At 41.3% G+C, this 16,255-nt stretch overlaps 1 protein-coding gene across 1 annotated transcript in view; it reads left to right on the plus strand.

The window, feature by feature from the left end:
• ankfn1a (ankyrin repeat and fibronectin type III domain containing 1a) overlaps positions 1-16,255 on the plus strand; it is a 116,386-nt gene that overhangs the window by 40,902 nt on the left and 59,229 nt on the right. The window contains exon 7 of the mRNA XM_016267261.1: positions 11,438-11,475. Within this exon, the coding sequence (XP_016122747.1) occupies positions 11,438-11,475 (38 nt within the window). The remainder of the gene's footprint in view (positions 1-11,437; positions 11,476-16,255) is intronic.

Consider the following 16,255-nt stretch of genomic DNA (forward strand, 5'->3'; position numbering starts at 1 on the left):
ACATTAACCACTGATTTCTAGTCGTGTCCATTTTTGGAAGGCCAAACAAAGTAGTTTCGCTTTCACAACGAAACACAGCGTCACACACGGCGGCCTAGAGTGAGCAGAGGCTGGGGGCTAGAGTGAGGAACGGCCAGAGGGCTAGAGTGAGCAGAGGCGGCAGGCTTGAGAACGGCGCAGTCGGCGGATTCGATGAAGGAGCGTCCAGAGGGCTTGCGGCAACAACATGTGACGACCCCGGGCTGGACTCCGCTTCGTCCACAGTGAAAGCCGATCCGGCGATCCACAGCGCAAAGTTGTTGTATTTCCTCAGCGACCAGCATGGATCAGCTCCAGGCATGATGAAGCGGATATCGTCCTCTTTTGGAAGGCCAAACAAAGTAGTTTCGCTTTCACAACGAATCACACAGTGCCTTCACGACATGGCGGCGGTGGCAACAATACTACAGCGAAAATAAAAGTTACACCTTCTTTCTTTGCGTGAACATTTGGGCGGCGTTATGCAAATCTTCCCACATAGTGACGTAGACATGTGGGGGCGTGTTAGAACGAGCGTTTTAGGTAGGCGTGGCTGACTCTTAACTTTTATAAAGAATATCTCTTTGGAGTTGAGACTTTAGTCTTTGCAACTTTACAGATCTTCTTTATACACCAAGAGCTTGTAACACTCCAAAGAGAAAGGAAAAATTTAATCATATGACCCCTTTACGATTTCTTTCTGCCATATTTCATCACTTGATTTCACACTTGCGTAACAGCTTGTTGCAAAATATGCTCCAATTATTGAAGCTTCAGTCTGATAACCCAAGAATTGCCACTAATCCATCATAAAGGGAACGCTCATGTTTTTCACACTAGGCCGGTGTTTTCCTACACGACAGCACCCCAATGAATAATGAAACGGCACAATTTGCTAATGTGTTACTGAACGCCTGCACCATATGAAAGCTGGTTGTCACCTAGACATATAAAATGGTTGCGCAGGCCATGAATTTCAGCAGTCACTTAATATTGCTGCCACAAGAGCTGGGAGCTGCCAAGACCGGGCTGCCAGGGGCATCACCACAGCCCCCTCTTCCTCCCAGACCAGAAGCGAGATCTGGGCTATGAATGCTAGCATTGCTCCCCTAATTGGGCCTGGGAGAGGTTTAACAACCATGCTACAGTTTACTCTACTGACAAATAGAAAAATAAAGGCCTTGTTCAAATTAGCACAGTGAAGTGAGAAGTTCTAGAAGCCCTTGACTGTCTTGGCTGTCAGCTCTGAGCTTGCCTAGCCTAATCTACAGAAAGAGGTTATTTGAGTTCAGTTCAAGCTGTTCGCTTCATTCATTACATCCAGAGCTGAAAACAGACTTCGGTTTCAGCCGAGAATGATCCTTTAAGCTGGTATGAGCGGGGTCAAGAAGCAGAAGACTCTTCGCGGAGTTCAGAGGGTAGATTAGATAAACCAGGCATCCATAATGATCCTCCGGCTGCTAAGTAATTATCATTTAAATACCCTGCCATCCACTGTTCATCTTGACTGAGCTGTATATAAATGAGTCAAAGTGAATTATTGATTACAGTAATTTGAGGTCATACACCTCCGGCTTCCTCATGGGCTGCAATCATAACTACGCTCACGCTAACTAATTTGTCCAATTAGCGTGCTAGAACAGTATTCGGTTCCTTGATCTGTATTGAGTTATTTTTTTTCTAAAAGTGTCACGAAAAACATTTACATTTATTCATGTAGCGAAAGATTTGATCCAAATCGACTTGCAAATGAGGAATGCTACAACACAAACAATTCTGCCTAAATAATCCAGCAGCATTGCATTTCTTCTTGGCTGATTTAGGATTTGTTTGGGGACAATTTTGACTTGCTCTGTACAGTGGCATCACTAATAGTTAGTTAACACCAGTGGAGGGACTAACTTAAAGTAGGTTACTTTTTCTTACATAGTAAACCCAAAACAGTGTAGCTTTCCAGTAACAGGATACTTTTCCATACAAATAGTACATTTATGCATTTAGCATATATAATTGGACTGATAATTGAGTGGTTTAAAATTTAGTAAAAGTTTTTTCATACACTACTGTTCAAAAGTACTGCTAAGTTAGATTTTTTTAAAAGCTTTTGAAAGAAGTGTCTTTTATGCTTAACAAGATTTGTATTTATTTGACCAAACATACAATAAAAAGACTAATATTTTGAAATATTATAACAATTTAAAATGTCTTAATGTATTTTATATTAATAAATATATATTTTATTTATTTATTATACTTTATTTGAATATATTTTAAAATGTAATTTATTCATGTGATGGTAAAGCTGAATTTCAGCAGCCATTCCTCCAATCTTCAGTGTCACATGGTCCTTCAGAAATCAGTCTAATATTCCGATTTGGTGCTGAAAAAACATTTATATATATATATATATATATATATATATATATATATATATATTAATGTTGAAAACTATTGTGCTGCTTAATATTTTGGGAATTGACATATATATATATATATATATATATATATATATTAATGTTGAAAACTATTGTGCTGCTTAATATTTTGGGAATTGACAAGTTTTTTTTATTTCCATAAAAAAACGTTAACATTATTTGATGAACGAAGTTAAAAAGAACAGCATTTATTTGAGATAGAAATCTTTTGTAACATTATAAATGTCTTAACTGTCACTTTTGAACAATTTACATATTTCTTGATTAATAGAAGTATTAATTTATTTAAAACAAAGTAATAGAATCTAACTGAACCCAAACTTTTGAAAGGTAGGGTATCAATAATTCTATAACAAAAATTATATATGTGTGTGTATGTCTGTGTGTTTTTATTAGTGCTGGGCAATGATTACAATTTTTTATCATTATTAATCGCATGATTTTCTGCGATTAATCGCGATTAATTGCATTGTTATGCACAAAATTCATCAATGAATTTAAAGTAGTGTATTGTGCACGTTTGTCATTTAAAAGTACTGCTATATGAACAAAAGTGCAATAACATTTGGTTAGCAAACACTTTAAACAAATAAGGTGCTTTTTTACTTTTAATTAAAAAGTAATTTATAAATTATATATAAATGTTCCCTCCAAGCTGCGAAAAAATTAGTTGGGAAAGCCATTTCATTGAATTCTAGTAAATGCTAAATATTTGCAATGCTTCGACAAACCTCTATAAAGTTGGTGTTGCTCTAGAACCAGAGAATGCGGTTTACAGGTTTCATAGAAAGAGAATGATGTGCAAAAAAAATGTAGAAATAGAATAGTCGCTGTAGAAATCAAATATAATTAATTAATCCAATTTGAAAATTTAAATTAATCCAACTTCTTGTCACACGGGCTGAGGCCTGGCAGGCCATCCCTGTAGTGCCAAATTGGGTGTTGGAGCCAATAAAACGAGGTTATTCACTGCAATTCACTCGAATACCCCGCAATTCAGCTGTGTGGTTCCCTCCTCAGTTTAGAGCAAAGATGCACATGTCCTGCGCTCAGAGGTGATGGATTTGCTGGCGATAGGAGTCGGTAGAAACAGTTCCCCCAGCTCAGAGCGAGTCAGGATTCTACAGCCGCTACTTCCTCATCTCCAAAAAGGATGGTGGCCTCCGGCCCATCCTCGATCTCAGACACCCGAATCACGCCCTCATGAAAAGGTCGTTCAGGATGACTACACTAAAACAGATCCTTGCGCAAATTCACTCAGGAGACTGGTTCTTTTCGCTGGACCTGAAGAATGCATACTTTCTGCCCCCCCCCCCCCCCCCCCCCCCCCGCACTTTTATGAAGTGCATGGACACGGCTCTCTCCCCTCTGAGACCGATGAGAAGCCGCATTCTCAACTACCTCGATGACTGGCTCGTTCTGGCCCAGACGGAGGCAGAATTAATATCACACAGAACCCTCCTCCTCAGCCATCTGGAGTGCCTGGGACTCAGGGTCAATTTTGCCAAGAGCACGTTGTTCCCCAGCCAGCGAATATCATTCCTGGGAACAATTTTCGACTCAGCCCAGATGAGAGCTGTAGTCGCGCCGGAACGGGCTCTGGCCATACGGAGGCTGGCGACCTCCTTCGAGATTGGTACCACTCGCCCTCTAAAAACGTTTCAGAGGATGCTGGGCCTCATGGCGGCAGCATCGCCAGCGCTACAGTTGGGTCTGCTTCATTTGCGCCCCCTTCAGCGCTGGTTGAAACGGACGCCTGCAGATCAGGGTGAGTCAGGCCTGTGTAACAGCCCTGGCCCTCTGGAAGAACTCCCGCTAGATGGAACAGGGCGTGGCCATGGGGATGGTTTTGCAGAAGGACAGTTGTCACGACTCGTCCAACTCAGGTTGGGGGGCGCTGTGCTAGGGCATACCGACTTTCAGCCACTGGTCGAAAGCGAAAAAAGGCTTCCACATCAACTGCTTGGAAATGCTAGCAGTATGTCGAGCCTGTCAGTTCTTCCTGCCAGTCCTAAAGGGGCACCATGTGCTAATCCGATCGGACAACATGTCTGTGGTGTCCTACATAAATCGGCAGGGAGGCCTCTCCTCGAAGCCTCTCTTTGCTCTGGTAGAGCACCTCCTGGAATGGGCTCAACTCAACCTGCGCTCGCTGAGAGCAGCGCATATACCGGGCAAATTGAACCAAGGAGTGGAAATGTTATCAAGAAGCAATGTCCCCTCAGGGGAGTGGACGCTCCATCCGCAGACGGCTCAGAGGATCTGGAAGATCTGGAAGATCTTCGGTGAGGCCGAGGTAGACCTCTTCGCCTCAGAAGACAATTCTCACTGCCCAATTTATTTCTCAAAGACCAAGGAAGCATTGGCCCACGATTGGCCCAACCTCCTTCTTTATGCTTTTCCCCCTCCAATTCGCTCGAAGTCCCCCGCGCTTCAGCGGCGTGGTCCCCACCTTGGTGCAAAGCAAGGACGCTCACGGTGATGAATCTGCTGGCAAAATTAGCTGTAGAAACGGTTTGTCCAGCTCAGAGTGAGTCAGGCTTCTACAGCAGTTACTTCCTCTTCTCTAAAAAAGATGGTGGCCTCTGGCCCATCCTCGATCTCAGATGCCTGAATCACGCCCCCATGAAAAGGTTGTTCAGGATGACTACACTGATACAGATCCTTACCCAAATTCGCTCAGGAGATTGGTTATTTTCTCTGGACCTGAAGGATGCTTACTTTCACATCCAGATAGCCCCCCGTCACAGGCGATTCTTGAGATTCGCTTTCGAGGGAGTGGCTTATCAATACATGGTCCTTCCCTTCGGGCTGTCACCTGGCACCCCGCACTTTTTACGAAGTGCATGGACACGGCTCTCTCCCCTCTGAGACCGATGAGAAGCCGCATTCTCAACTACCTCGATGACTGGCTCGGTCTGGCCCAGACGGAGGCAGAATTAATATCACACAGAACCCTCCTCCTCAGCCATCTGGAGTGCCTGGGACTCAGGGTCAATTTTGCCAAGAGCACGTTGTTCCCCAGCCAGCGAATATCATTCCTGGGAACAATTTTCGACTCAGCCCAGATGAGAGCTGTAGTCGCGCCGGAACGGGCTCTGGCCATACGGAGGCTGGCGACCTCCTTCGAGATTGGTACCACTCGCCCTCTAAAAACGTTTCAGAGGATGCTGGGCCTCATGGCGGCAGCATCGCCAGCGCTACAGTTGGGTCTGCTTCATTTGCGCCCCCTTCAGCGCTGGTTGAAACGGACGCCTGCAGATCAGGGTGAGTCAGGCCTGTGTAACAGCCCTGGCCCTCTGGAAGAACTCCCGCTAGATGGAACAGGGCGTGGCCATGGGGATGGTTTTGCAGAAGGACAGTTGTCACGACTCGTCCAACTCAGGTTGGGGGGCGCTGTGCTAGGGCATACCGACTTTCAGCCACTGGTCGAAAGCGAAAAAAGGCTTCCACATCAACTGCTTGGAAATGCTAGCAGTATGTCGAGCCTGTCAGTTCTTCCTGCCAGTCCTAAAGGGGCACCATGTGCTAATCCGATCGGACAACATGTCTGTGGTGTCCTACATAAATCGGCAGGGAGGCCTCTCCTCGAAGCCTCTCTTTGCTCTGGTAGAGCACCTCCTGGAATGGGCTCAACTCAACCTGCGCTCGCTGAGAGCAGCGCATATACCGGGCAAATTGAACCAAGGAGTGGAAATGTTATCAAGAAGCAATGTCCCCTCAGGGGAGTGGACGCTCCATCCGCAGACGGCTCAGAGGATCTGGAAGATCTGGAAGATCTTCGGTGAGGCCGAGGTAGACCTCTTCGCCTCAGAAGACAATTCTCACTGCCCAATTTATTTCTCAAAGACCAAGGAAGCATTGGCCCACGATTGGCCCAACCTCCTTCTTTATGCTTTTCCCCGATCGCCCTGATCCCACACGAAATCAGGCGAGTAAAGGAACAAAAACACAAGGTTCTCCTGGTGGCCCCCCTTGGATGAACCAGCTGTGGCTATCAGAGCTAACTCAGCTGTTGGTAGCGGCCCCTTGGCCCGTTCCGCTGAGATGGGATCTCCTCTCTCAAGCGAACGGGACAATATGGCATCCTCGGCCCGACCTATATAAATATATATATATATATATTTCTTGGTAAAGAAACCACATTTTTACTCAAATGAATCAAAATGGATTTATAGCGTTTTGGAACCAAACTCTTCATATATGTGTGTGTATATATATTTGCTACTTTAACTAGAACACTTCATACATTCAATATTAGCTTATAGTCTAGCAAACTATTTCAAAACAGTAGCTTTACTCTAGCTTAAGTAACTTGTAGCCACAGTTTTGGATTATCTTCCCCATCGATGGCTAACACATTATTGATGCTCATGTGAAAGTCAATTGTGATGCAGCAGTGGAGAGAGATTTAGTACATGCTGCCGTGGCAGAAGCAGGATTGTTCGGCACTGTGAAAAGGAGAATTGCTGTGGTTTTTATTTGACATGTTTATGAAGGGAAATGGTAAAAGCCATCTATCTGTTAGTCTTCACTTGTAAGCTCACAAGACCAGATGTCTGTCCATCCAAGCAGATATTTTGGGATGGTGAATGCTTCCGTTTCCTGTCTGCCAGTGTGTTAGATTCTGATGTGAGAGTGTTTGCTCCCAGAATTTATCTGTCCACCGTATGCACAGCTGCGACCCGTTTTTCTGCTGTGTGGAGGTGTTAGTTTTAGTATGAGCTTTCAGACACCTGGTTTATAGCTTGATGCCTTACTTTAACACATTATATGAATGAATGAACTCTGTTCGTGCTGTTTGATTTAACGTTATGTTTAATCTTCAGACCTGTCAGAGTCATGGGACAAGTCATAAGATGAACAATCTTTTAGTAGAGCAGTGTTCCTTCGGTGACTGTTCTGCATCACAGCCAGAAAGACCGTATCATTCCATTGTCTTGGTCTCTGTTCGTGTTCGTGTTTTAAAGCAATTACAGCCCTTCCAGGCTCCTTTAACTCCCACAGATTGACAGCTGTCGCCCCTGAACTGTTGTATTAGCCCAGAAGGTCCACTGACATTAAAAAACAGGCGCACACAAGAGCAGCCCTGTGTTGTGTTCCCGATAGAGCTTCCTGAGTGTGACATTTCACCAAAATCAACAAGCTGTCGATAGCAATTCTCTCGATTAGAAATCTCAAAGCTGCTAAGCTCAAAGTGCTGGTCGGCTGGCATTTGCTGCTCTCAGACATTTTGCTGTGTTCACATTTTCACACGGTTCAAGATTGCTCTCTCTTTTCTGCTGGATTGTGTTTGATCTGGAAGTCAAAAACATGGCCTTGCTGAGTATGACAAAAGTCACGTTATGGCAAGTAAACTGACTCCATAAAGTAACTGACTTCATTTCTTGTAATTGCACATTTGTTTCAAAATCAGTTTGTTTCAGTGTCATGCACTTTACACTTTATTTGTCATAATTGTGACCTTAGATCTCACATTTGCGATTTTATATTTCACAGTTGCAATTAAGTTTATTTATCATAGTTCTTATATTTGCGACTTTATATATCAAAATTTGACTTTTGTCAAGTGTTATTGTAGTATCATGGAGATGCTATTATAGTTTTTATTAAGATTTTGAATTAGTGTATATATATATCCTTTTAATTTTAGTTACATTTTTGGTAGCGTTGGGTGTTTTTGTCATTTTAATTTGTTTTTGTATTTTTTTTAATATGTCTATATAATTTTTTATCATTTTTATTTAAGTTTTATTTTACTACATCAAATTAAAATAAATTAACATTAGAAAGTTTTTTTTAAATATTTTATTTCAGCTACAATTTATTCTATTTCAAGTAACAAAACTGCAAGTAACAACAGCACTGTAAAAAAGGTGGGACTTACAGGTGCAATATTGAGAATTTCTCCCAAGTGGTTAGTCTCATTCTTTCTAGCCAAGTTTTGTATGATTTTGTGTATACACCTTATATCAGATATTCAGCATTTACATTATGTGTGAAACATCTAACCTGCCAGAAAGAGTAGTTTATGGGAATGTTGGGGAATTGGTTGTCAGTTTGTTTCACACAATTGCGCTCTTAATGATCATTGTCATTCATCTCCAGCTGATCTCATCAAAATGCTATGCGAGCAGATAAGCAGCATTTATGGGGACTCAGTCCCTCTTGGATATATTCACGACTCTTCACGCTATGAGCTTTGTTAGGAAGCATGACTTCAGTCACAGATACTGCTGGGTTTGGAATAGAACATTGTGTACCACACACTGTGGCAAATGTGTCATCATCAATGGAAATTGATTCAGCTTGTTGTGAACATCTCAGTGAGTCACATCATATACTGTAAGACGTGTTCTTTCAGTATGCGAAAATATGTTTTTCTTTACTTTGTTCAGGAGAAAGAGGTTCATGTCTATTGAGCCTTTTGTCAATTTCAACCAGAAGAACTGTCTGGAGTGGACAGTGTAGTATTTTCTTTTTGTTTTATATCAGTATGATATATAGTGATGTTATTTTTGTGCAGATATTGATTTAAGGAGTATTTTCAACATCCAGTGGCACAAGCACATGAGATATTGCTTTGCAAAGCCTTTACAGGTCTACAGATAATTATTTCTTAATTTCTCATTTCTTTTGTTTGGTTATTTAAAAAGGCTGATTGCCTTGCGTTCCTGCTTCCGTTTCATATTAAAGCTAATTAAGGGCCCCTTTCATGAGAATTAACTTTGAATGAACTTTTTAAGTGTTGGTTTCCTTGAACAAATCATGCAGTTAAAACAGAGGGTAGCAATGTATGAGTGGTGTGTGACTGGACTTTTGAAATGAGGAAGCAACTTCTCCTCTCTGTGTTTGAGAGCATTTATTTTCAGTTTTTTACTTTGACACCATTTCCGGGTATTGAACACCATTTACCTTAAACTTTCAACAAACAGCCAATAGTTTGAATGATTATATACTCTTAAAAAGGTTCTTTATTGGCATTAATATTTCCATGAAGAACCTTAAACATTCATGAAAACTTTCCATTAAACAAAAGGTTCTTTGTAGGTTCTTTACAGTGTACTCCAAGATATATATATATATATATATATATATATACAGTGGGTACGGAAAGTATTCAGACCCCCTTAAATTTTTCACTCTTTGTTATATTGCAGCCATTTGGCCATTTGATTTAAGTTCATTTTTTTTCCTCATTAATGTACACACAGCACCCCATATTGACAGAAAAACACAGAATTGTTGACATTTTTGCAGATTTATTAAAAAAGAAAAACTGAAATTTTTAAGAACTGAAAGGTTCTTTGGGGAACCAAAAATTGTTCTTCTATGGCATCATTGCAAAAACTCCCTTTTAAAACCTTTATTTTTAGGAGTATATTTGCATGCTATTTATTAAAAACTACTGAAATAAAAATATTAGTCAGATTAAAACTTTTTAAGATTTAGCATTTTTATGTTGCTCGAAAAATAATACAGTACAATCAATAGTAGTAATGCAGTAAAAGCATTTTGTGTGGCTTTTATTCTGTTTTTCATCTACTATTATTAGTACTATTGTAGTCCTTCTGTGCACCTTTTTTCACACCTTTAATCATCAAAATCACAGGTGTCACGATGGTAGCATAAATGAAAAAGCACCTCTATTTTAAACAAACTTAAAACCGGCTTACTCACAGATAATTTCATGATTCAGCTATTTTAAGATTCAGTCGTGACCAAATGGCGTGGTGACAATTAGTCCATTTATTTACATGTATATGAATATGTGTGTGTATATATATATATATATATATGTATACATACATACAGCATGTGCTGAGTATATGTACATTTCAGCTGTAAACCTGACCACATGAGGATCAGGTTTACAAGACATTATGAAATTTATTTTTTCTTGTAAACGTCATGGGAGTCAAGAGACAGACACTGCCTCCCTGTAATCTGCCATTGTCACTGTTGGACTAAAAATAAGTGGTTTATATCTCGTTCCATTGCATTCTCATTGTTCTCTATTAAATTTTTCACATTTTATACATTTTTGCTTTTCATATTTGTATTTTTTGCCTCCCTTGAATCCTGCAAAAAACATTTCTGCTGTGTTTATAATTGCATAAAATAACAAAGACCACATAAAGAACAAAGCATTGAATGCTGTAACAGGTCAAGTATGTACAAATCAATTTTTGTGTACTTCACCCAGAATAATACTTATGATACATTTTACTTCGGGTGAGTTTCATGCATTGGTAGCTGATCGATGTGGACAGTTTTCAGCACTTGTACATGGCATTAGATGTCAGATGAAAGGATATGCACATCTACAGGAAAGGTAATTTTCAAAACATATTCTCGGAAGTTGCTATGACAACAGTGAGAGTGCCATTCCCAAGCAAGAGAGTTTCTGGTAACAGAAGTGCTATGGTGTCTGCGCTGATTACGGTGTAATTAGAAAATTTAATTTTTTTGTTTGGCATTGTAGTAGTAGAGAGTGTTAATATCATTAACTCACCTTACGTAAGCAACGAGGGGCCACATTTACACATCTGTTTTACGCATCGGTGTGTCTGCTGTGGAATTCTAGACTAGTAATTCAGGCACTTTAGTTTCATGCATTTTTGTCATGTTGCCTTTATTTGACTTATTCAGTACTTATTTGACTTATTCAGTTCTTATACAATCTAGTATTTATTTGACTTATTCAGTACTTATACAATCTAGTATTAGTTTGGAAAAGTTCATAATTACGTAACATATTATTTACTTTCTAAGCAAAAGCATAAAAGTGACCGTTTTTGAACAAAACTATTTATATAACAAGTTTTTAAACAAAAAAAAGTTTTGAACCTTTGAGTAAGTTTTCGAATAGCATACTGATCAATTTATAATTAATCTTATAATCAAGGTTAATTTATAATTAATGTTAATATAAATAATGTTTAAAGTCTTCTGTTTAAAGTTTTGTTTACTTAATTTTGCAGAGTCTTGGAGCCACTGGCAGATACGAAACCCATAAAAAGTAAGTGGTTTATTTTACATACTTCACCTTCTAAAACTCCATGCAGCTGTCAGAAATGAAAAGGGAAATGATGAAGACAATGAACAGATGTTGAACTAATGATGGCACTATCAAATTGTTCACAAAACTGACAAACTTGAGGAAACTCAGCAATATGATATGTGTAACTACAGTTGCCTAATATGGTCGGCATGAACTCTTTATTTATTTATTAATTAATGCAAGGCAATAAAATTCTGTATTTCTGGTTTAGACTTGTTCTGACTTCAGAACCAAGATATCAGAAGATTTTGTTATCATACCTGTTTATTTTGTGCTTGTTATCATTGTTTCCCTTGTGATTCACATTGCAATTTTTCATCCAATCAAAATGCACAGAAGAGCATGTTTCCAAGCTATTGGTTTTATCAATATGAATCCATGGGGGGTTTAAGGCATAGACACCATTACTCAGTAGCAGCCAATATCCGAGAGTGTTATATGCGCTATTATTGGCTGATCCGGTCACCTGCTCAGATGAAACTTCATGAAGATTTGCTTTTTGACATCTTAACTTGACTGAACTATCTGCAGCATTTACTGTTTGATAATGTATTTATTCATTCATTTATCTGTTGCAATTTATTCATGAGCAAAAACAATGCATGACAATTCTGTGGCAATTCCCACTGTGTAATAGCTCTACAGGTGTTTGTCATTCCTTTTGATGCAGTTTTATTTTTACAGTCAATCATTGTACTCAGGCCAACACAACAATATATTTTCTACAAAACCAGAAGAGCCTCTTATGAGGTTTTAAAATCCATAACCTGTCAGTTTGTTTGGGTAATAGTGTGTTTGCATGCACACATCTAATAGCTGCAGAGGGAAACCGTTTTGAATGCTTCCCCCTTGGTGAGAAACCGTGCTGCCTGCAGTCTGAATCAGTGGAGCCCATGGTATCCATTAAGAAATATGGCACTAGTAGCGTTGCCATGGAGATCAACTCAATGGAAGCCACATTTAAGCCTCAGGAAGACATAATCAAGTCCTTTGGCTTTCATTCCAGAGATATGTGCTGCAACAGTGTGGTGTTGATACACTGCATTGCTTTGCAATTTAATGATTCAAATTATTTAGACTATTATAAAGATGTTCTAATGCTGCTGTATTCCATCACACATGTACACATCAGCTTTTGTAGCAGTGCAATTATGTTATTAAGGGTGAAAGTGATAGTTGACCCTAAATGAAAAATCTGTCATCATGTCTGTGGAAAAAAAGCTGTGAAAAAGCACCATTCACTTTTATTGTATGGAGAAGAACAGCTTGAACTCCTTTAGTGTTCCACGGAGAAAAGATTTAGAGAATTTGAAAGACATGAATGTACACATCAGCTTTTGTAGCAGTGCAATTATGTGATTAAGGGTGAAAGTGATAGTTGACCCTAAATGAAAAATCTGTCATCATGCCTCATCCTCGTGTCTTTCCAAACCCGTATGATTTTTTTTTTTTGGATCATAAAAGTAATGGTTTAGAAGAATATTTGAGTTGCTCTTTTCCATACAATGCAAGTAAATGGGAACCGCAACCTGCCAAGTTCCAAAAAGGGCGAAAAGCACCATAGAAGCTTAATAAAGTATCCCATACTACCTGTGCAATATATTTCTAGATGTCTAAAGCCACAGAATGAAATTTAAAGGAATAGGTCAGCCAAAAATGAAAATTTGAAAGTTTGAAAGTTAAAAGTAACTCCAGTCCATCAGTTAACGTCTTGTGCAGTGAAAATCGTGATTGAAAATCACGGGAACGAGTACTGCGTCTGCTAGACGCTATGGGTAAAAAGTAATTTTTTCTCCTGAACTGAAGCCTTTTTCAATCACGCAGTGAAACTGCATGGCCATTGGTTCGTGCAGTATGTTTAAAAAACGAACCAATGGCTCGGCAGCGGTGCTGCACAAACCTACGGCAGCGAAGCCCGCCAAGCCCGCCAGAATGGGCGGAGTCATCTGGCTATATAAGTGCCTGCTTCGCCATAGGATTCGGGTTACTTTGACTGAAGCGATGACTGAGTCGTGCAGCTGCATGGCACGGCTAGCAACGCAGTACTCATTCCCGTATCTCAGGGAACCGAGGTTACGTTTGTAACCGAGTACGTTCGATACTACACTCGTACTGCGTCTGCAGTACAATCACGCCATGCCATGGCAGAGGAACGACCAAGATAATTCTTGTCCTAAGCACCTCAGGGCCCAAGAAACAAGAACAATAAACTCCTCCAGGCTGAACAGGCTAGCCTCGTGAAGGCCTCACCCAGCCAAGTGATCGTTCCAACAGACTTGCGCAGCCTCAGCACCCAAGGGGGCAGAGAGAACACAAGCAAGCTCTCTGACAGAGGGTGTTCAATACACACTCTGTTAGGCTAATAGGCTCCCGTCGAGCGTCCACAGGTGCAAGGCCCACAGCCCTGGCCTGGGGTGCCATATAGTCCTGTTCGCCTGGGAGAGGAGATCTCGCCTCAGGGGAATAGGCCATGCCGAAGACTTCCCAAATTTGTTGAATTGTCTGCGGATGAAGCATCCACTCCTCTGCGGGGACCTTGCTTCGTGACAACATATCTGCTCCTCGGTTCAATAGCTCTCAGCGAACGTAGGTTTAGCTGTGGCAATTCCAAGAGGCGCTCTACTAATACAAGGAGCCGCTTCGAGGATAGCCCCCCCTGGTGATTTATGTAGGACACCACCGTCATGCTGTCTGAATGAACTAAGACATGGTGTCCTTTGAGGTCTGGTAGGAAGGTTTGACAGGCCCGCCATACCGCCATCATTTCGAGGCAGTTGATGTGCAAATTGCTTTCCGCTATCAACCAGAGGCCGAACGTCAGTTTCCCTTTGCACAGAGTTCCCCAACCTGTGTTGGAAGCATCCGTCGAAACCACCTTCCTCCTGTAGACCATTCCCAGGGGAACTCCCTGTTCCATCCATTGAATGTTCATCTATGAGGCCAGGGCCGTTACACAGGCCTGATCTACCCTGATAATTAGGCGTCCATGACGCCACGCGTAGGATGGAACCCGTGGTTTCAGCCAGTGTTGGAGGGGGCGCATTCTCAGCAGGTCCAACCGTAGTACTGGAGATGCTGCAGCCTAGCATTTTCTGAAACCTTTTGAAGGGGTGAGAGGCGCCAGCTTTGAAGGAAGCCACGAGCTGCCGTATACTCAGGGCACGCTCTGCTGTGACCTTCGCTTCCATCTGAGCCGAGTCGAACACTGAACCCAGGAACGAGACTCGCTGGCTGGGAACCAGAAGGGCTAGGTGAGATAGTGACTCCTCCCTTGACTGGGCTAGGACGAGCCAGTTGTCGAGGTAGTTGACAATGTGGATTCCCGCCTGTCTCAGGGGGGAGAGAGCCGCATCCATGCACTTCGTAAAAGTGCGTGGAGCCAGGGACAGGCCGAAGGGACGAGGAAGTAACGGCTGTAGAAGCCTGACTCGCTCTGGGGCGGGGAAACCACTTCTATGGCTCCTTTTTCCAGCAAATTCCTCACTTCGGCCGAAGTGGGTACCACTCTGCTGAAGCGCGGGGGTCTTCGAGCGGATTTGAGTGAGTAACCTCGCTTTATTATCCCCATAACCCATTCTGATACCCCGGGGATGGCGTGCCACGCCTCGGCCCGGGAGGACAGGGGTTGAATTGTTCGAGTGCCCGGTCGCTGCAAGGGAACCTGGTACTCATGAGAAATGGAAGAGGAAGTTTGCTCTCTCTTTGAAATTGTTTGTGTTTTATTTTTCCCGCTATAGCAGCGGATCGCTGTTTGGGCGCTTGAACGGGCCCAGAGTTTACAGCAAACACATCGCCGGCTGCACCCAGAACTGAACGGGGTGACTGGCAGCTTACGAGAGGCAGCTTGGGGGGTGGTCCGGCTGCAGCGGGGGCCCTGATGTTTCGGGAACGGGTAGCTCTTCCCAGGTGAAAAAGAAATATATTTAAATTGTGCTTTTTCAGACATACTTACTATATTTAAATTATACTATACTAAGTGCATATTAAATGTATTATTTTGAAACAACTAAGTATATTAAGTGTATTTCAAGATATGTTTAAGTTTGATTTTAATCTATTTGTAATATATTTAATATATTGAAATTGTGTTAAATTGGAACCACTTTAAGTATATTTAGTTCAATTTAAGTGTATTTCTTAAAATACATTTAAAATGTCCTTTTAATACTTCATGAACTACAGTTAGAGTATATTTGAAGCATCGTTTTAATGTACTTCAAGTACATTTCAATTGTATTTCAGCTCATTGGAAATGCATTAGCATTACACTACTAGTATATTATAAAGCTTTTTACAGTATATACACATGTACACACTTTGATATCTAGAAAACTAATGTATTATATATTGTTGTGTATATTACAAATATTCATAAAGTACACTAAAAAAGGACAGCAGCATATATACTTTGGTGAAAAACAAAACAAAACATACTATTAAATGAATTAAAAATGCACTTGAAATACAAGTATGTTTATAGTATATTTGTATTACTGCAGGTGTTTGGCACATGGCACAGACCCAGAGCATCCCAGTGCTGACAACACAAGGTGGAATCGAGGGAGCGAGTGTAGATGCGAGTGTGGCTGCCAACATCTGGGGGCTGACCGATGGAGACAGAGCTGGTGGATCCGAAGGCGCAGATGGAGGGCTGATGGAGCTGAGCGTCATCGCAGGTTCCGGAGACCTGGGCACAGCCTAGTCGTCCTGACTCCTGGCATACAATATTTTGCACCAG

This window comes from Sinocyclocheilus grahami, unplaced genomic scaffold (genome assembly GCF_001515645.1).
Source record: "Sinocyclocheilus grahami isolate Dianchi unplaced genomic scaffold, SAMN03320097.WGS_v1.1 scaffold36.1, whole genome shotgun sequence".
In the NCBI taxonomy this organism is placed as follows: domain Eukaryota; kingdom Metazoa; phylum Chordata; class Actinopteri; order Cypriniformes; family Cyprinidae; genus Sinocyclocheilus; species Sinocyclocheilus grahami.